The sequence below is a fragment of the Amphibalanus amphitrite genome, unplaced genomic scaffold (genome assembly GCF_019059575.1).
Source record: "Amphibalanus amphitrite isolate SeventyFive unplaced genomic scaffold, NRLGWU_Aamphi_draft 000671F_arrow, whole genome shotgun sequence".
Classification (NCBI taxonomy): domain Eukaryota; kingdom Metazoa; phylum Arthropoda; class Thecostraca; order Balanomorpha; family Balanidae; genus Amphibalanus; species Amphibalanus amphitrite.
Window position 1 is genome coordinate 367,305 of NW_024882165.1, and position 21,652 is coordinate 388,956.

The 21,652-nt window shown below is 51.1% G+C and overlaps 1 protein-coding gene across 3 annotated transcripts in view; it reads right to left on the bottom strand.

Moving 5' to 3' along the window:
- Window positions 1-21,241, bottom strand: part of LOC122364349 (atrial natriuretic peptide receptor 2-like) — a 38,067-nt gene extending 16,826 nt beyond the window's left edge. For 2 of the 3 annotated variants that reach the window (XR_006253541.1, XM_043334640.1), the window contains exons 1-5: window positions 20,948-21,241; window positions 18,935-19,100; window positions 10,163-10,321; window positions 3,398-3,566; window positions 1,225-1,374 (exon numbers count right to left, since the gene is read on the bottom strand). Coding sequence is in view for 2 of the 3 variants with exons in the window: in XM_043334640.1 (XP_043190575.1) it covers window positions 1,225-1,374; window positions 3,398-3,566; window positions 10,163-10,321; window positions 18,935-19,100; window positions 20,948-21,124 (821 nt within the window). In the remaining variant the exon portion in view is untranslated. Of the gene's footprint in view, window positions 1-1,224; window positions 1,375-3,397; window positions 3,567-5,902; window positions 6,378-10,162; window positions 10,322-18,934; window positions 19,101-20,947 lie in introns of those variants that run through there. The other variant, XM_043334641.1, reaches the window with a different exon arrangement.
- Window positions 21,242-21,652: the final 411 nt, after the last annotated feature.

Consider the following 21,652-nt stretch of genomic DNA (forward strand, 5'->3'; position numbering starts at 1 on the left):
TTCGGAGTCGTGGTAGCGCTGTTCCGACTCCGACTCCGACTCCGACTCCGGGCTCCTGACCGACTCCGACTCCGACTCCGACTCCGACTCCGACTCCGGGTCTGATACGAATGGCAATGGCGGCCGCCAAAATTTTGCGTGATATGACGCCACGTGCTAGGTCTACGTGCACGGGGAGAACGCTCCTACTCTCCGGTTTCCTTCATGCAGTCACCATTTCTCCCACGTGGACGCAGCTGAATCCACAAGAGGTCAGCGGTCAGCGTGGAAACCCGCCGAGAAGCACGAGAGGCGGCCGTATCACGAACATGAGCATCGCCATCATGTCGGTCATTCCTATGTGTTGATACTTTTCGGAGCATAAACGAATAAAATGAAAATACATTTAGTCTTTGACTCATCAAATACTTCAGATAGTGGAAGTTATAACAGGCATGCAAAATACTTGGCTACTAAATTATGAAAACTTGAAACTTGTAACTTGAAACTTGTAAGATCCAATGTTTGTCATTTAGAACAAAAACAAGATGAGTGCAATTTTTATCGCCGGAAGCGAATTCTACCGCGGGCAACTGATAAAAAAAAACTGAAAAGTGATGTCACAGATTCTAGTTATTTTCCGGAGTCGGAGTCGAGGCAGCTTGACCGACTCCGACTCCGACTCCGACTCCTAGCTGCTTGCCACGACTCCGGGCGACTCCGACTCCGACTCCGACTCCGACTCCGAAACCCTGGTCTTCACATAGATCACAAAACCGTTTAGATTATTGTATTCACTTCAAGCCTTCCCTATTGTTCTTGACGATGATGCGGGAACTATTTCTAATTAGTGTTTCTAGCATAGTTAAAGAACATATTGTGCAAACGATGAAAAAAGCATAAATGGAAGATTTTAAATGCAATTTTCTCTAGCAATTAATGGTAAATTCTCTACAGATCAAGGAAAATATGCATGCTAACTGGTGATTTAAAGTTCTTGGGGCCAGTTGTTTTCTTCTTTTCTTACGTCGCCCCAATGGCCGCGAATACACTTGTGATAACGCCTATCGATTTCCTCGGGAGCCAGTCCGAAGAAGGCTGTGATGAAAATTACGCTAGCAAACCCGAGAGCGTTAGAAAGACATTATAGTGCGTGAGACAGGCCTTTTAAACAATCCACACTGTTTCAAATATTCACCTTTACTTAACCAAGTCACAGCCAAATGAGTTCAAAACACTACTCACTTTGGCAGCAGCTGGTAGAGAAGCTCTTCGCATTTTCTCTTCTCGTCGAGGTAGTCCGCAGTGCGCTCCTCCACCAGGGCCTCCAGGTTGTTGGCGTACTGTTCCATCCGGGAGAGCAGGTTATCCAGAATGTTCCCGCTTTCATTGTCTCTGAAACAAGTCCAATGTGTTCTGTCATACACCATGGAAGGGTGTGACATCATGCATTGAAGGTAATATGCATTCAGCAAAAGTCCAGGAGTTCAGAAACGTTCCTAAATATACTTATCAAAAGTGGCATGTGCTCCTACGCCATGCGTGACAGGATGACGGATTTTTATTTGTGGTTCATGGGCCCAATCTGACCAATGCCGTGAATAGGATTTGGCAGCACTTGCCGGAGTTACCGAAAATAATATGAAATTATTATTTTTATTTGCATCCACCTAATCTCGCCGAGTGTTTTAATGGTGTGAATAATAATTATTAATGCTACCTAAAGGCAGGAATTAGCCAATGTTGAATAATATTGAATGTTACCAAATGCTGTGAATGCGCAGTCACGGCATTTTGTGAGATTGGGCCCTGGTTAAAGAGACCTGATTATCAGCAGTGCTGCCAAATGCGTTTCGAAAATTTAATCATTTCGTTTTTTTAGGGAAATTATATAAACCACGCTTCCATGGGCATCACTGATCCGGATCAGTAAAAATGGATTAGCTAATCCAGTATGGTTAGACAATATATGAGAATCAAAATAAAGGATTAACTGATTAATGATTATATAAGCCTAATCCACTTGGAATTATAACATATAACGAAGAGTTCAATAGATATAATACGATTTAAATTTGCTGATCCGGATCAGTGATGCCCATGGAAACGGGGTCATAGTATTGCTAAATTTTCAAGTGCACACAACTACAGGGAATCTTTCGCTTTTACTGCAGTCGTTGATTTGTTGCAGTGTGGGTGGCCAAACTATTCCACAGGATTGGTCACTTTTTACACCCATGAGCGTCACCATCTGTCAAGAGCGATGGGCTACATCATCATATAACACCCTGGACGAGTGTTTTTATCGAGCTCCGGTCTTCTGTTTCCGGCGGATTACACTGCTCTCTCAACAAGAGATACGGTGGGATAAGGCTGAAATTCGCAGCGCTTGCCAAGAACCAAGATCTCAACGAATCAGTATAATAAAGAAAATTATTTCTAGAGCTTTATTTTGTGCCGCACAAGGCGATGCTTAAATCAAAATGAGCAGACGTTTGAAAAATCGTGATCCAGCGTTTTTAAGATAAGAGTTTTAGTTCAAATGGTTCAGCTGGCAGAATGGCTGTGAGTCAGAGTGTCACACTAAGCAAGGATGCGTTCGAATGACATCATAAGCCCATGAACAACCGCCGGTCTTTAATTGAATTTTATACGTAAAAACGTCTGCAATATAGGTAATGTCAACGTAACATGACAATGATTAAAGATAAGCAAGTAAGGTATGTCAAGGTATTCCAAATTTATATAAAATGATACATTCATTTTAGGAACATCGGAGTTCGGTTGAGTATGTCTCATCATACGGAAAAGCGAGGCAAATGGAACGAAAGCAGAATGGAGGGAATCGTTAGCAGGCATACTGAAAAGTATTGGTTGCTTTCGATCGGACCTTCAGTATCCAAGTAACTCGTCCTTGCCCACTCAGGCCGAGGAAACGGTATATCACTGAACCAGCTTAAGCCAGCTAATCGAACTCCAACTGGGGTTGCTATGCTACTGCTACTGATCCAGCATACTTTAAGTGCTGATGAAGCTATTAGACTCAAGTGACCAAAATGAAGGTTACATCACAATGTCTCCAAGGACTAGAAATGGGGCTAGAGTGACGTGATAACAGACACAGTTGGAAATGGTATCGATGGAAATCTATGGCCGGAAGCTCAAACTGCGGCGTACACTTAGAGAAAGGGGTTGAAGGAATTATGTAAGATGAGCCTGTCAGAGATATTGTTACGAATGCAAAAAATGGTAAGGTCATACTCATGTCAACAAATAAAGATTATGATACAACTCGCATATCTACACTAACGATAATCCTAAGGCCTATTAATGCTAAGGCTAATAAGCAACTAAAAGTACAGTGTTAAACAGCTATTATGATCAGTCAGCCAAACACAAATCCTGACGTCTTCCTCACTTGTTCAGTCGCCGGATGATGCCTTTGAGCGCGTGGAAGTCGGGACGGTCGACGGGGTCCTCCGACCAGCAGCGTCGCATCATCTGCAGTACCTCCTCGTCGGCCATGTCGTCGTCGATGGCCGGCCGGAACGGCGGCTTCTGGCCGTTCCGCACGTTCTCGACGATCTCTGCGGCACAGGGAGAACGGCAGGGTTACGCCTTCGCAATGTGTGAACCGTGGAGAGTTTAGCTGTGTCTGATGATTTAGAACTTGACGATCTTATTTTCCAGAATGACAGATGTTGATGAAAAGGAACACAGATAAGGTCGTGTAGGAAATATACGTAAAGCCCGGAAGTTTAATTAACCATTCGGGGGATTACGCTCACAAAATGTCCACTAAATAAGCACAGAACTTGGGCATATCAGCCACTGTAAATTACAGAATTGAAGCGCAGCTAAGACACAATCAGTGCGATATTTCTCGTGAAACAGCTTTACAACGTGCATTCTCTCACACTAGCGAGATATATGTGCGACACTTGAATGTGTTTTTAAAACTTAGATGTTGCCAAAATGATATCGGCTCTGTAGAAACAAAAGAACTCGGATCTACTCGGTTCTGAGTTTTGTTGGATGTCATTAAAAAGACACTACCCGTATCTTTATGAATTTTAGAGTTACATACCAACAACGAGAGTAAGTGAATAAGAGTAGTTGAGAACAAATGATATCCATCTTAATTATCCTATAAATAAAATGTAGTGTAGGCAATTTCGCTTTAGGATGTCTGTTATAAAGCAGTAACAAGATGATGTATTATAAGGCCCTGAAGAACTCCAGCAATACTTCAGCTATCGTTAAATGCCATCAATATCAATGGCACTCAATATTTCATTAAACAAATTATTATAGAACTTGCACACACCATGTCTATAAGTAGTACGTTTACGATAAGGTATCGCTCTTTTTAAGTTCGCATATATGTATACTCGCAAAAAACAAAAACCTAAGATGTAATTTCTTCCTTGTGTTGATTTATCTAAAACAACCGCCTTTTGATGTTCAGGGAACAGTTGAGGAGACTGGAAGTGGGTGTCTTGGCTGGCCGGGCAGCGACGCGCAGCCGCCTGCTCAGCATTGGGTAGGCTGTGCCGCATTACATCGGTGCTCGGCGGCGCAGCCTACCTAGTCACTATGACTCGCGGACAGCATGGAATCGGACCGAGACGAGGTTTTGTTGGTGGCCTCGCCTTGTGGTAAATTTGAACAAAATCTTGCCAATGATAAAACCAGTAAAACGCCTTTTGGGCGAAGAACGAGCGAGCGAGATAGTGAGCCCTGCACGTGCGGAAGGGCGAGAGGGTGCTTCCAACGGGCTTGTGCAAAGCACCCTTCTAACCGGTCGCTAGCGGTGTGCCAAATTTGAACGCAATCGGCCCAGCCGTTCCTGAGATCTGGAAGCGGCATTCTGCACGTGCGCACGTGCAAACGGGGTCCAAAATGACTTGCACGGCACCCTACTAACTGGTCCCCAACCGTGTACCAAATTTGAGCGCAATCGGCCCAGCCGTTCTCGAGATCTGGAAACGCCCCCTGCACGTGCGCACGTGCAGTAGCACCCTAACCGCAACACATGGGAATGCAATGCCTGGTGGGTGCCTACCTGTATGCCAAGTGTCAGCGAAATCGCCCCAGTAATTACCGAGTTACTGAAATGGGAACAAATTTGACACCTCTTATTGTTGTATTTTGCACGTGCACTGGGGGTGACCCACATACATCGAGAGTATCCTATTTTGGGTAGAAGGGATGCTGCTACCCTACAAAAATTACCGCAAGTCAATCGCCCAAGCGGCTGCTGAGATATGAGCCTCACAATATCACTACTTTTGCAAAACAGCTTGAACACCCCTGACTTTTCACGTGGCACGTGCCACGACGGTCACTGAGATGTATCAAAAGTAGTCAATTACGGGGTAGAAGGGATGGGGCTACCCAACAAAAAAGACCGCAGGCCAATCGGTCCAGCGGTTGCTGAGATATAAGCCTCTCAAAAGCGTTACAGGCCGGGCCGGGCCGCTCATACTGAGATTTTCCCGTTATATTGAAAAGACTCACTTCGCTCGCTGCGCTCGCTCGCTCGTAACTATTACCAACGTTATATCAGTGCTTGACAAAAGTGAAAATGAAGCTCTCGCAATATCCGTTTCATTGATACATTGAGCTGGCAGAATGTTTGAAATGCAGCTGGCCAATGATAAAACTATTACCAACGTTATATCAGTGCTTGACAAAAAGTGAAAATGTAGCTCTCGCAATATCCGTTTCATTGACACATTGAGCTGGCAGAATGTACTTTGAAATGCAGCTGCGAGCAGTACAAAGTTTCACGAGCTCGAGGCAAGAAAAGCTTGAACTGAAGTGAATGGCGACCATGACGGGTAAACCGTCAAGAACCGTCAAGAAAACTGTCCGATATATCCAGCATACCGTCGGTATCGCTCTGGCGGCGCGGACTCACTGCAGGGGGAGCGGGGGCTGCGGAGCGGACTGCAGGCCGGGCTGGCCGCAGTCTGGTACTTGCAGTACGTGCAGTCAATGTTGCAGTAGGAGCCCCTCCTCGCCGCCATGTCCACCGGACTGGGTGTGCACCGCGCCGGTGACACGGCACGTGAGAGGGCCGCGGCGCCACCGGCCGGCCATCCGGCGCCCCCGGGAGCAGTCAGCGACGTGGGTGAGTGGCCCAGGAACGGCGGAGAGAGCCGACTGAGCGGGTCGCGCGGCACCAGCGGCGGCGCCGGCGGCTCGAGAGCGCGCCCGCTGCGCCGCTCCGGAGGAGACAGCCGGGCGCTCTGCATACCGCCGGCCTCCGAGTAGATGCTCAGAATGAGATCGATTTCGGCCGACAGTTTGGCGGAACGGGGCGCCGGCCGCGCCCGTCTGACACCGCACCCGCCGCGCACCGGAGTCGGCCCGTCGGCAGCGACCACCGCGGAGCGACTGGAGCCGCCCGCCGGCGGGCGTCGGAGCCGACGCGACCGACGTCGCACGCAGCCCGCCGACCACCCCTCCCCTTCCGTCCCAAGATGCGACCTCCCCTGCCCACAGCCAGCCGGGCGCCTCGCAACCGGCGGTCGGCTCCGCGTCTTTTGTCACATGCCAGTTGCAGGATGATTAACTGACCGTCAACCGCTGTCCGGAAAGATAAACGACCACTAAATACAATGAATCACGTGGACAAATGTGACAAAAACAGTTTAGCTGAATCTAACATAAATTGCTTTCTAGTAAAAGGCAATTGTAAGCCATTGCATGTTTACGATGTTTTAAAGGAATACAAAAGATGTACTACTGACCATACTTATTATTCTAAATTAAATATAATTTTAGGTTCCTTGCACTGTTTATCTTTTCCTGTTCTTGTGTAATTGTATCGGGCTTAACCCGCGACCGCCTGGGGGGGGGGGGGGTCGGATCCGACCCCCCCCTCCGTTTTTCTTGAATAACTCAAGAACCGCTTACGCTATCAACTTGAAACTTGGCATACCTTCTCCCCCATCAATTTGACGTCTTATGTGTAATTTTTAAGAAAAAAATTTCAAATTTTTTTTAGATATATCGATTTTAGTGATGTAACTACACGGCGTTTTTAGTCAAAAAGTGGTAAATGTTTAAAAAATCGCCAAAAATCAGGGTTTGAAGCAAATTGCAAGTTAAGGACATGAATAGACGCACCTCAACGAGTTCTTTAAAATGGCTATCTCGGATTTTCCTTAAAATGCGTTTTTCACCCCTAAAATTCAAAAAACTACATTTTTTGGAAAACAGCTAATAAAATCCAAAATTTGGAGAATTTCAAAAAAACCGGAATATATGTTATAGAGCTCTATTAGAACATTAGATGTCCCAAATTTCAACTTTCTATCTTGATTTTTGACCCCCAAATTGTAAAAAATAGCTCCAACATGCATAGGGCATGGTGACGTCATAAGCATTTTCGTGAATTAGAGGCACTTCTGAACATCGCATGTGAAAACAAATGGCACCACTAGATTCCTGGGACAAAGCACGCCTAGAAAAGTGCATTTTTATGTCAAAAATAAAAAGTTGAAAAATTGACCTTTTTTTCTCAGCCCTCGTATGGTATAAACAATTTTTTATGCTTTCAATGCACATTTATCACCAGCACAGTGACTTGGGGTCACATATAACCATTACCATCGGATTCGGCGTGAAAAATAAGCCATAAAACATGTGTCGCACGCCTATGTAGCAGAAAGTGAAAACCGTGACCTTTCGTGACCTGACCTGACCTTGACCCGTACTTAGTATGACCCCTATACGCACATGACACCTTCACTAGGCCTTTGAGGTCATTTTTGGTGAGTTTCGAGCAGCAGCTATCGATTCCGCTGTCCGTAAGCCTAATCATGCAAAACCCCTGAATTTGACCTTTGACCTGACCTTGACCCGAAAGTTGACCTCAATCTTAAAATCTTAAGAGTGCTTTGGGAAGGTCTCGTAGAGACCTTTCGAACGCCGCCTCGCGGGGCTCGATGCGACCATTGGTTCTCGAGATAACAGGGGGGGGGGGTCGGATCCGACCCCCCCCCCCAGGCTGTCGTGGGTACGGAAATAGCCCAGGCGGTGCCGGGTTAAGGAGCGCTACAAAGAGATATTTCCATTTACCCGTGGTGCACCCACATCACGACCTTTACATCTATGATGTGGACGGATCCAAATTGTCTATGGTTTTTAGTCCTGGCCCTGTAACGTTTAACGGTTACTTGCTTCTACTTTTAACCCGGGCCCCGCTGGGGGGAGGGGGAGGGGGCTATTCATAGCTCCCCTCTCGTTTTTCTGCAATAATTAATAAACCGCTATACACGACGCAAAACTTTCAGCACCTTCGACTGCATTAATTTAAAATATAAACTTCGTAGCTACCATAGGTCGGCCGGAAATGACGTCAGAGTGACGTCATGTTCGGCCGATTTCAACGCAAAACATTGAACAAAACAACGGCAATTGCTCTCAAGAGCTCAGTTTTTTAGCTAGATCCAATTTCCTTGCATGAGAGGACTCACAATAGACTGCGCTATCAAACTGTTATCTCGGATTTTCAACATTTAGAAAATTTTGAAAAATATAGATATTAAAGTTCAAAATTTATATTTTGATATTTTTTCTTAAAAAGTTGACTTTTCGAAGAAAAAAAAAACGGAATATGTGTGCCAGAACACATGCTTATGACTTACTCTAGCAAGTTTTAGCCAGATATCTTCAAAAATGGCCCAAGTTATACGCATTATAGCAAAAATTTCACAATTATAAATTTTTCAAATCAATTTTTCAGTACGTATTTGACATCGTACACCAATGTAAATAACACCGCGTGTTACTGAGCTCAAAGTGCATCCGATAATCACATTTGTTGTTGAAAAAAATCAAGTTTGAAATTTGCTCTTTTTTACCTGAAAGTGGCCTGACTTCAGCTAAATTCAACTCAAAATGACCTCGAATGACATAAACGACACCGAATTCGAAATATATAGCCTAAAGAGACCATAAAACATGTGTCACGTGACCGATTCATGATAAAAGATTTCCGTGACCTGTGATGACCTGACCCTGACCTGAGAATCAAAGTACAAGTGTGGTACCCTCAGGGTATCTAAAGCATCTAACTATTCACAAGTGCGTAAACCGAAAATGAGCCTTATCTGACTTGTAAGCCGGCGGCCAGAGCCCAAGATATGAACAAGCCAAACATCGATACTGTATGCTTTGACCTGACCTGTGACATCATCGGTGACCTCGAGGTCAATAAAATTAGGTTTCGCTCGACAGTTTTCCGGGGCTATCAACCATCGTTTGAATTTTGAAAATGGGCCCAGTAGTTTCGGAGTTAGGAGGGGGCTCTGAATAGCCTCCCATCTCCCCAGTAGGGCGTGTTATACGCAGACCCAAGTGGGGCGCGGGTTAAGGAATTTGGTGTTGAGAAGTCATGATGAAGCCAAAAGAACAAAAAACATTTTGGATTAAAAATTGTGAGTGCTTTTTTGTGTATTTCTTGTATATAACCAAATTCACGAGAAGAGTAACACAGAACAACGTAAAGTCACAACGCCCAACGTGTCCAAAATGCAGTCCTGATGATCTTGCAAAGAAAACGGCCTCATGCATTGGCGATAAACCTTCGGGGACCATAAAATCATAATTATTTATATTAAAGTCTTCGGTCATCCAAAATGCGAAGGCAAAACATACAGCCCTGTGACCAAGCTAGCCTTCCCAAACCACGAAAGCACATAGATGAATTCACAGATGAGAAGCCACCGTCTCTTTGCAAAGTTCGGATAAGACAAAAAAGTCCGGCATTAAAGCCTGAAGCGCATGCCAGTATGGTTTCAGCCATGTACTATAGTTCGTAGCAATGTATTTTACGCCTAAGCAAAGTGCATTGGGCATTGCTGTTTTCACCAAACGTAAATCGCCTACGATAGAAGACTTTACAATAATATGTCGAATGTGTTCCTCCTCCGATTTAACTCGACTTGACTGAAGCCGTTAAAAAGCAGGCCACTCTCCAAAGGTTTCGAAGAACAGTTCAGCGGTGTCACCAGTTAATCGATCTGAATTTGCTGTTGCGTGCACGGATCGTGTACAAGATCGTATAGCGACACTTGTGTGTTCTTATGCCTGTCGTAAATTATCAGACATGCTGTCAACACCTACCTCAACATTACACAAGTCTCATACACCGATCACCGGAGCTCACCTTTTGGCGATATCTCGTTGTGCACAAAGAACGGTCCCATGCGCATGATGATCTCCTGAACGATGATGGCGAATGAGTAGACGTCTCCCTTCTGCGTGCCGCGGATGTGGCCCATGGGCTGCGCGGTTCGCAGGAGCTCAGGAGCCGTCCATAATCGTCCTGTCGGAGCAGAACGGCCGGTGACGGCGACTGACGGCGGCATCTAGCACCGCATCACACTGCCATCTAGGGATAGGTTACGGACAGGGCTGGCAATCGTTGCAGATCGGTTTGGGTGTGAGTAGGTGATTCGGGACTGAAAGGGCATGCTATTTTTATGAGAGCGCAAGTACCGACTGAAGTGAAGTCGACTACATCAGCCTACGACATTGCAAATGCACAAAAACAGGGGCCCGGGAACGATTTTCAAGTTGGGGGGGGGGGGGAGCCTAAAATACCTGACATGATACATATGAAACAGTGGCGTAGCTAGGGGTCTAAGGGGACACGTACCCCCCCCCCCCCACCCCCGTTGGGTTCAAAGGGACCCTCGGGTCCGAGAGGCCCTGCGGCGCCATTTGGCCGCTGAGGGTTAACGAGGACCATATTTCTACTCAGAAGGGCCCCATGGGGCTCGTTAGAGCACCTCATGGGTCCTAAATAGCCACACTAAGATCTCCATAAGGTCCCCACGCCGGCTCCTGGGGGCCTCTTGCGGCTTTTAAGGGCGCCTCGGTGGTCTCCAAAGGCCCGTTATTGGCCTCTGAGAGTTCTTACCGGCCTATGAGGGGCCAGTTCTAGGAGCATTTTCCGCCTGTGATGGTCCCACACTTATTTTTCTGAGGGCCCCATAACGGCAAATGTGGGGCCCTCATCGGCGCCTATGAGGGCCCACACCGGTGCCTCTGAGGGTTTCACACCCCCAACTCTGAGTGCCCACACCAGTGCCTATTAAAGCCCTATTATATCGGCGGCTCTGACGACCCAACCAACACCTGCGCATCTAAAGGCCACCCACTGGTGACTTTTGAGGGCCCCACACCGGTAACTCTGAGGGCCCCATCGGCGTCTGACAGTACCATGCCGGTCTCTAAGGACCCCACAGGACTTTTTCTGCCGGCCTAAGGACCTGCCGGTCACTGAGACCCCCTGCCGGCTTGTAGAGAGTTCGCGTTAGCAGCTCTAAAGGCCCCTCACCCGTCTGTAACGGCTACACCAGCGTCTATGAGGGCCCACAGCTACGCCTGTAAGGACCCTCATCGGCGCCTCTGAGAGAATCACACTGGCACCTCTGAGCGCCCACACCGGCACATGCATGACGGCCCCACACCGGTGCCTCAAAGGCCCCTTACCGGCGGCTCTGAGGGCCCTACGCCGGTGACTCTGAGGGTGCTACCGATAACCGAAGGCACCACATAAGCCCTTTGTGTCGCTGAGCTTTCATCCCATACACGCCCTCCGAGGGCGCCACGTCAGTGCACTCATTGCCCCACACCCCTCCCTCACACCCGGAGAGGGTTAACTGTGTTATACCTACCTATAGCAACGATTTTACCACCGTTGTGCGTTATGTATTTCTCAAAGTTGACTCAAAATGGTCCAGTATAAAATATGGCCTGCCAAACTTATGACCAAAATCAGGTCCAAATCAAAGCGGGATGACAATAGCAGATGTTGTCAAATCGATACTGTATCAGCAGAAACCATACAGATGGCAAGGAAAATGCCGTGTGTTGATGTTTAGATGTGTAAAGAAAACAAGAAGGAAAGAAGTCCGGAAAAAGGAGGCAAAGATCTTTTCTCGCTGCCTCAATGTTGAGGGGGCGCCGCCCCCTCGGCTCCCAAGTTGGGGGGGGGGGGGCAAGCGCCCCCGCTGCCCCCCCCCCCTGTTCCCGGGTCTATGCACAAAAATGGCAATTAACTGGCACACAAAAAAATGTCAGAGATGGTATATGCTACTAATGGTGCCTTTGTAGTGTGTTAGACAACGAAGCAGCAGCAGCTGCTGCTGGGAGCTGTATTTGCAGTGATCTGCGGGGGCGCTAACGTCACCACCATTGATTATTTTTCGGGGTGAACACGCAGCAGGACGCACACAGACAGATCGCCGTCCCTCGGAGCCGTCAGGTCTGCATATAGACACATATGAACAGGATCGCGACAAGCCTCTGTAGGCACTATTTTACATTTTATCCTTTCCTACTTCTAACATTTTATTGTGAATATGCCACTAACCAGTCACAGTCAGTGGTCGGAGCAGGAACATTCCTAATTCATCACCTGGGTGTTGGTGAATGGTGTGTGTGAAGACGCCTCTGAACCGGTGCAGGTGTATTGATCACAGCGAGCGAGCGTGGCGCGGACCCAGTAGAGACTGACGCGGCCCCGCACGGTCCGGCCGGGAGCCGCCGCCGGACCGTGCCCCGAGGGCACACACGGTCGTAGAGATGCAAACCCCAGGTACAGACTGGGGATGCACACCACCACATCTCCCCCCTTAAGCCCCCAGCGCGCTCGAGGTATAACGAAAAGAACGGAATCATAACACAGTAGCGAAAATAACAAGAAACGTAGTACACCATCACATCTCCTCTATGAGCCGACGCACCGGCTTCCGCACACGGGTGGATCGGCGGACAGTCGGCGGCTCAGTGCGCGGCGCGCGATCCGGCCGTGTGGAGGCGCGCGATTCGCTCGCAGATGCATGGTCACGACTCATCCGACCAGTGTCCGGTTGTGTGACGACACGCGGGCCGGCTCTCCCTGGAGGCTCCACTCCGGGCACCGGGCACAGAGCGTGCCGCCTGCGCAGGTGGCACCTGTTCCGATCCACCTCCCCTCCATCGTCGAAGCGTACACTGTAGCGTCGGTGGGGGCCGACCGACGTCACCACGCCGCACCTGTCCCATCGTTTTGTCCTGACGTCCTGCACACGGACGCGAGTCCCGACGGGGAACTCGGGCAGGTCGTGGGCATGCTGGTCGTACCACCGTTTGGCGGCGCAGCGGCGTGACTCGCGGCGATCGTCGCAGTCCACAGTCTGGTGCGGTGGCGTCCCCCTCCGCTGCTGGGCTCCGCCTCCACTCGCCCGCTGCGAGCGCGCCGATGGTTTGAAGTGCGACGGGTGCGTGGGCAGGTCGTCCCTCAGTGGCCGGCCGTAGACGATCTCGGCGGGCGACTTCCCGCTGACGCCCGGCGTGTTCCGCTGCTGAAGCAGGCCCCGCGTCCACTCCTCTTCGTTGAGCCGTCCTCTGCCGTCGTCCCAGCATCGCCTGAGAAGTTTTTTTGCAGATTTAACAGCAGACTCGGCCAGGCCGTTAGATCGGGGGTAGTGTGGGGATGATGTGCGATGCAGAACGCCCCAGTTGCTCAAGAACGTGCTGAACTGAAGAGACGTGAAGCAGAGGGCCCCGTCGGTTCTGACAAGTTCTGGCACACCGACCTCACTGAAAATCTTAAGCATTACTTTGATTACGTTTTTGGTGTCAGACCGGGTGCCCGTACATTCGATGAACTTCCACCCAGAGTAGCCGTCAACGACGACGAGGTATTTGCCACCTGCGTGGTCTGCGAAGTCCATGTCCAGGACCTGGAACGGCCTGGCGGCAGGCTCATGATGCAGCATGGTCTCCCTCGGCTGGGATGGCAGCTCTTGCTGACACCTACTGCATCCTCTGGTGACATCGTCGATGGCGGCGTCCATTCCCGGCCAGTAGACCACCCGCCGAGCTCGCTCCTTGGTCTTCTCCTTCCCGAGGTGACTCGCATGGAGAGACGCTAAGGTCGATCTACGGAGGGATAGCGGCACCAGGATGCGCATGCCGCATAAGATGATGCCGCCCTCCACCGACAGTCGGTCGTGCACCGGCCAGTACTTCCGGAGGGGTTCCGCAAGCTCCGCTCTGGATGCCGGAAAGCCGGTGGAGATGATGTCTCGAAGCATCTGGAGCTCGGGGTCCTCTGACGTCGCACACTCCACCCGGTCCAGCATGATGTCGGTGTCGCACGCTCGAAGCTCAGCTACCAAGACGCTCTGGAGGGCAGGTGCGTCGTCGTCTTCCCCACATTCGTCATCAGCAGCTGCTGGTTGGGTGGGGCTCCTGGAGAGAGCGTCTGCCGCCTTGTGCTGGGATCCTGGCACCCAGCTGGCTACGAATGGTCCGTAGTATGCCATCTTCAACTTCAGTCTTTGTAGTCTCGGGTTCTCGATCTCGTCGAGAGTCTTGCCGTTGATGATGGGGACGAGCGGCTTGTGGTCGACGAATATCGTGAAGCTCGTCGGTCCGGAGAGAAAGATGTGACATTTCTTCATGGCCCATACCACGGCAGTGGCTTCCAACTCGATGGTGGCGTATCGGGACTCCGCTGAAGACAGGAATCGCGATCCCGCCTGGATAACCCGCCAGCTGCCGTCCTCCTGCTGCTGCCGTAGGAGGAAGCCGAATCCCTTGAGGCGGCTGGCGTCGGTCGAGAGCGAGGTTGGTCGTCTGGGGTCGAAGTAGGCCAGGTTCGGAACTGATGTCAGCGCTTTCTTGGCTGATATGAACGCCTGTTCTTGCTGTTCGTCCCAGGCGAACTCGTTCCGGGTGCTGAGCAGCGGCCTGAGAGGCAGGAGGAGCTCCGAGAGCTCGTCGACGAATGGGGCGACCTGGTTGGCGAGGCCGAAGAAACTTCGGAGCTCAGAGATGTTCTTCGGTGTCGGGAACGACGAGATGGCCGACGTCAGCTGAGGGTCGGGCTCGTAGCCGTCCGCCGATATGATGAAGCCGGCGAATTTCACCTTCTGCTGGGCCAGCTGCAGCTTCCGCCGGTTCAGGGAGATACCTCTCTCCTCGCAGCGCTCCATGAAGCGACGGACGTCACGGATGTGGTCCTCCCTGGTCCGACTGTAGACCACGACGTCATCCACGATCTTCTTGTAGCCGGTGAGGCCGGAGAACGCCTCGTCCATGCGCCTGTTGTAGTGGTCAGATATCGAGCTGACCCCGTACGGCGCGCGTAAAAACGCGTACCGGCCGAACGGCGTGATGAACGTCGTCTTCAGCACGCTGTCCTGATGAAGAGGGCACTGGTGGTAGCCCTTTGCCGCGTCGAAAACGGTGAACCACTTCGCCTCCGAGCTCGCTATAGAGGCAACTTCCTCCAGCGGGGTGGGTGCCTGGTACTGCTCGGTGCGGACGAACTTGTTCAGGCGAGACAGGTCCACGCACAGCCTGATTCCTCCCTCCTTCTTCGGTTCAACGACGATCGGTGCACACCACTCAGTCGGCTCCGTGACGGGCACGATGATGCCCTCGGACACCAGCTTTTGCAACTCGTCCTTCAGCGGCGTCCGGAGTGAGAGGGGCACTCGTCGTGGGCTCGACACGCGGAACGGCACGGCTTCCTCCCTGAGGTGAATCTTGAACTGCTCCCCCGGCATGACTCTGATGTGGCCGTCGAACACGGTGGGGAACTCGGACGTGATGTCCGGGAAGGAGCCTCCCTGGTCCACAGGCGGCTCTGCTGACCCGTCTTCAGATGCAGGTGCACCGGTCGGAAGGCTGCTGTCAGGCCGCTCGACAGGTGTCGCCGCGGTCGCCTCTCCAGCAGCGCCGTCGCGCGACACCGCCGCCACGCAGTCCGATGACGTGCCACCGTCGGGCAGCGCGGCGCGAGACCGGTGCCGATGCCGCGCTGGCCCCGGCCGAGGGCGGTCTGGTGCGTCCCTGGTGCGAGAGCCAGAGGCGGGTTCCGGTAGATCGGCGGTTATCTGCTGCGGATAGCCGGCTGGAATGATGTGAAGTCCCTTCACGGCCTTCCAGGAGAGCAGCAGGCCGCTGACGCCCTCCAGGATGTGCACCGACTCCTGCACCGAGACGCGGCCGAGATTCAGCGAGACCGGCAGGACTCCCAGCGATTTGACCGTCTCGCCGTTGGCTGTCCGAGGATGCTGCTCCGGGGGGAGCAGGTTCTCCGGGTACTCGTCCATCTCCTTCAGGAAGTCGAGTCCTCCGACGCAGATGTCAGCCCCGGTGTCAGGCAGCGCGAGTACCGAGGCGCGGCGCTGCGCCGTGACATCCAGGCGCACGCGGGGGGCGCTCTGCACCGAAGCGACCGCGATGATGGCCGACGCGGCCGGTCGCCGCGCCGCACCGTCCGGGCTCCGGTCACTGCTGCCCTCCGACGACTGGAAGCGGACCCGGGTGCCGCGCCACGGCTGGCGCCGTTGCGATCGCCGCGTGTCCAGCGACGGGGACGGCGATCTCGACGACGAGCGGTACGGGTCGGGCCTGTATCTCCGCCCAGGTGGCGAGCTCCGCGGCCGAGACGGGGTCAGCCGGCGGCGCTGGTACGACGTGGCCGGTCGGCGGTCATCGTAGTCGCCGGATGCGTCGGGGCAAACTGCCGCGAAGTGGTCCAGCTGACGGCAGCTGCGACAGCGCTGACCCCGGGCCGGACACGCGTCTCCCATCCGGTGACGTCGCCGGCCGCACGCAGCGCACCAGCCGCCGTCGCGCCGCCTCGGTCCAGCGCTCGGCGGCGCTCGGTGGCGCTCGGCGGCGTCCACTTGGTGGGCGGCGGCCCGGGCGAGTCCGCCTGCCCGCAGCTCCACGGCGTCTCTGGCGGCCGCCTCGTCAGCCCTGCAAACAGCGATGGCATGCGACAGCGAGAGGTTTTGGACGGCGCAGAGACGTTTGACGGTCTCCGCTGATCTCAGACCCATTACAATCCTATCCCTGATTAGCGAATCATTACACGCGTCACAAAATTTGCAAGCACGAGACAATTCACGCAGGGAGGTTAGAAAATCATCAAAGACCTCCCCTTCAGCCTGAAACCTTTCGTTAAACCTCTTCCTTTCGATAACCTCGTTTACTTGGCCCACTGCGAAACGCTCCAGCGCGTCCAGTACAACCTCGGGATCGGCACGCTGGACCTCGGTCAGCTCCAGGTTCCTCAGGACGCGGCGACTCTCCGGGGTCATGACATTTTTCAGGGCAGCCAGCTGAATGTCAGGTTCAGCGTCTATCAAGCCGGTCAGGAGCACGTAGTCCTCCCAGCTTTCTCTCCACACCAGGAAAGACTCACCCCGGTCCGTGGAGAGGTCCAGGCTGTCCGGTGCTCGTACTCGGCCCGCCCACGGGGCCGGCGCGCTGCGGGACGCACGACCGCGGCCGGCCCGCTGCCGCGGCGCGGCAGCCCGAACCGCGACGGAAGCGGCCGGCTCCCGAGACGCATCCGGCTCCCGAGACGCATCCGCTACGCTGTCGGCGTCAGAGTCCCCCATTGCTGGGTCGAAAATGCACAGTAATTATGCACGTCACCCTGTCACACTTGCACTGGTAATCGCACGTTCACGACCCTGCAGGCTGCGCCATGTGAAGACGCCTCTGAACCGGTGCAGGTGTATTGATCACAGCGAGCGAGCGTGGCGCGGACCCAGTAGAGACTGACGCGGCCCCGCACGGTCCGGCCGGGAGCCGCCGCCGGACCGTGCCCCGAGGGCACACACGGTCGTAGAGATGCAAACCCCAGGTACAGACTGGGGATGCACACCACCACAGTGTGCGCCACCTAGGGAGGTCTACCAAAAGTGCCGCCCTCAGCCCTCAGAGCGAGCTGTGCCAGCCTCTGGGCTTTAGTCAGTGCTGCGCGCCACCTAGGGAGGTCTACCTAGTGCCGTCCTCCGCCCTCAGAGCGAGCTTTGGCCGCCACCTCAGCCAATGGCACAAGATACGGTGTTTGTTCAGCGCCACAGATGGCAGCACAATCGTCTGCATCAAGGACTGACCAACACCACTATACCAGTAGCCTTAGCTCGGGATCCAAGCTAATAAATGAAGACGCCACCTATCCGTGCTTCTATCCTCAGGATACTGAAATCCTTCTCCTCCAAGCCGAAACCCCCCTCCGGGCTGGACAGGCAACTTTATCTCATGCGGGCTGCTCCCTTGGAGCGGCACCGCTACTCCTGAGGGAGCGCACCCCGTAGCCGGGTGCAGTGAGTGCCTTGGGGCTGGGTGGCCTGTCCTCTGGACGGGCTCAGCCCCGGCGACTCACTAGGGTGCCTGCCCAGACCAATGTCTCCCCCTAATTCCTATCATCCTTCCGGCTCTGCAATGGTCTTGTCGACCGAAAGGGCCTAACCCAACAAAAAACAAAAAAAAACAAATGAAGACGTACATTGTGGAAGGAGCATAAGCCAGGCAGCACGATGTAACAGGTGCCTTTAACGAAGAAGAATGGCTCGCAAGAGGCGGGCAATGAACGCTAGTTTGACTCTAATGCAGCTTCCGCATAATCAAACAAAGATCTTGGATATCATTGACTTTCTGGTTCTATGTCAACTATTTTCCTCATCCACAGCAACACATCTTTAAAAATGCTCTCGAATTTGGCAACATCTTTATGCTCCGGGCTGACGTCCGCCAAACTCAGACAGCCAGTAGAGGGAAGCCCCAAAAGGAACGCATCCATCCATAGTGACCGTTTGAGAGGCTGGTCCAAGTAACCTGTCACACTGGCTCACTCCCGTCCTAATGGGATGGACTGATTCTTTGTGTGCGACGTCAGTCAGACGTCGACTCCAGATTCTATCCCAGGTTTCCAACGTCCACTTACATTCCACGAGTCTTGATTGATCTTAAAAGATCGAAAAGGCCAAACGAAAAGGTTTTTGGTGCTGAGCATATTTGAGCAAAATGTGACTTACCAATCAATGACTTTTTTTAATGGGACCAACGATTGTTCAAGACCAAAAGATCTCCTATGAAGTGCGCAGTACGAGCCGCTGGAGAATCTCTCACTTACGTTTCCAATACACATACGAGTCGAGGTTTTGGTTTTCGTCGTCCGTGTCGAGCTGATGCAGACCAAAGTCGGTTATTTTCAGCACGAATCGACTGTCGACCACGCAGTTGGACGATTTGAGTTTGGAGTGGACCCGGATCTCACTGCTGTGCAGGTACGCCATGCCCTGAAACACGACCGGATCGAACACAATCAGAGGGCGTCGGGGAGATAGGTTAAGTTCCTGTGCGAATTGGTGTTACACGAGTGCTGTGCTAAATGCTGCTTAGAATGAGACATAACTCAAGTGGCGAGCAGTCAGAATTTGTTTTGGGGGAGGGCCGAGGGGTTTTAAGAAAAAACGCCAACTATGAAATTTATCCGCTCTACTCTTCTCACTATTTGGAAGGAATCATTTTTTTTAGAGCGTGAAAATAATAACAGAAGGACTCGCGGTGCCCAACGGTTTCAATAAGCCTCTCCGCCTACATTGACTTGAGCCTTCGCCTTTAGTATGGCTATAATAGGCAAAGTTTGCGCACATGCTTATAGACAAAGGGTCTGTTTCCGGACATTGAAAACCAAAGTTTTGACTATTTTCGCCACACTGGGTAAGGGTGCTGTCAATGATGGGCTCAATCTTAGTGTGGACTATGGAGTATCGAGCGTCTTACTGAATGATACTAAGGAGTTCGATGACACATGGCCAATATAAACACTGATCGGAAAGCAGGACAGGATATCTTTTTCATACGTAGAAGAGTAAGATTCCTAGAAAATCCAGCCCTGTGAACGTACTGGGTTCGTTGACTTGGCCGTTCCTTTCAGCAGAGGTCCATTACAAAAATGAAGATATAAATCTCATTGAGCGCGCCTGTATCCTGGTCGTCAGGCGATATTGTTACTACTAAGCGATCTAAAGCTCAGGTTAAGTATTTCCTGTTGTCTTTTTTAGCACCACCAAAAACAGCTCAACTCAAGCATCACCCCTGCACTGTGTTTACCGCAGCGGGCGCTTTGATAACACTGACACGTCCCAGGGCCCTCAGACGGACTCGAGTCTCTGTTCCCCTCGGGACAGTCTTACAAAGGTTACACTGACGAAATGGCTCGGTCACCAACTGTGCCGACTTCTTTGAACGAAAGTGACTCAGGGGTGTCAATTTTGCACTGCTTTAGGCTGCATTTATGTAATTGGATGGTCCGCCGGCAACAGCTCGCATTTTTACAGTTCGTGGAAAATTGTTAGATTTACCTAACAGTAATTAGTAAATTATAACTAACGAATGCCTGCAAACTTACCTTACAGTAAGTTTGCAGGCATTCGTTAGTTGAGTCATGCATGTCATCGTCCTGGTTTATCTTTCCATGCAGCATTCTCCAACGCGCTTCTTTCTATATCACATTCAGAATTCATTCACCGTACGTGGTATGAATATGGAAATAAATGTCCGCGCGTCAGACTCCGACGCCACCTGATACCGGAGGGAAGCCGTAAACATCATCCCAGCTTGTTCTGCTCAATCCTAAATCGGACTGTCGGCAGTCCATTCTCCTCACAGTATAGGTAAGCCCCGTGAAACGAACCGCACACAAACAGATGCCTCGAATGTCTGTGGTTTGAACTTTGCCGTGTAAGATGTCTTTTAGCATCTTGAAAAGTCGTGCAAAACAAAACGCCTCTAAAAATAGACCCGAATATAGTCAATAAAAAAGGTTGACTGTTTAAGTTAGGACAGAACAGGGGAGTTGGGATATTGATAAGGTACTTTGCCTGCAGTTTCAAATCTCGTACGCATTTGGGTGTCCTAGTGTCTATGTTTACGTAAATCATTCATACATTTCATCCACGAATGTTGCCAGAATCAGCGTCACCATTATTACAATTCATGCTAAAAACCAAACCAAATGCATATGTAAGCCCGAAGAAGTTACGGAGTTCATCATACAAGCGAATAGTATATTGGTGAGTACACTTGTGTGGTAGGTGAGGGGTGGAAACATCCACAATGCCCGTCGTGACCCTGCACTGACCTTGACAATGTCATGCATCAAACTGTAGCGGAACATCCAGTCCAGCTTGATCTGCTCGTTCTCCAGGATGTCTTGCAGACTGCCTTTGGGGCAGTACTCGGTAAAGATGGCCTGGTGCGGCGACTCGATGCTCATACCGATGAACCGCACCAGATGATCGTGGTGGAGATCTTTCATCTGTCAAGAGAGTCAATTTCAAGTTAAAGGGACTATCCCACCTTCTAAAATGTTGTTAAAACCAGTTAAATTGTGCCCGACTTTATAGATTGGATGACCAGGAACACGGTTCTGGCATTTATTTTTCATTAAACATCTTAGGCTTCCCATATTCCAAACACAAACTTTCAAATATGTGACGTCACAGCCCAAAATTACCTCCTTCCCCAGGCCACATTACTGTCATAAAGCTGATTCTTTTTACTCTGTAGGCACCACAACAAAGTTCAGACCAAGTTTTAAGCGATTTTTCAACGAACAAACCCATTTAAATCAGAATGACTAAACGAGGTGACGTCACACTAACGGTCGCTCCATGTTGAAGATAGGGCCTTGTACAAGGCCCATTTTCAAATGAAGGGAACGAATTTCTTCAACACCAAGAGGCCGCGGGGGTTGCAACCTAGATAGATAGTGGTTTCTGAACCTCGCCGCAAACTTGGCTATCTCAACTCAAACCCTATGTTAAAGGTGGGATAGTCCCTTTAA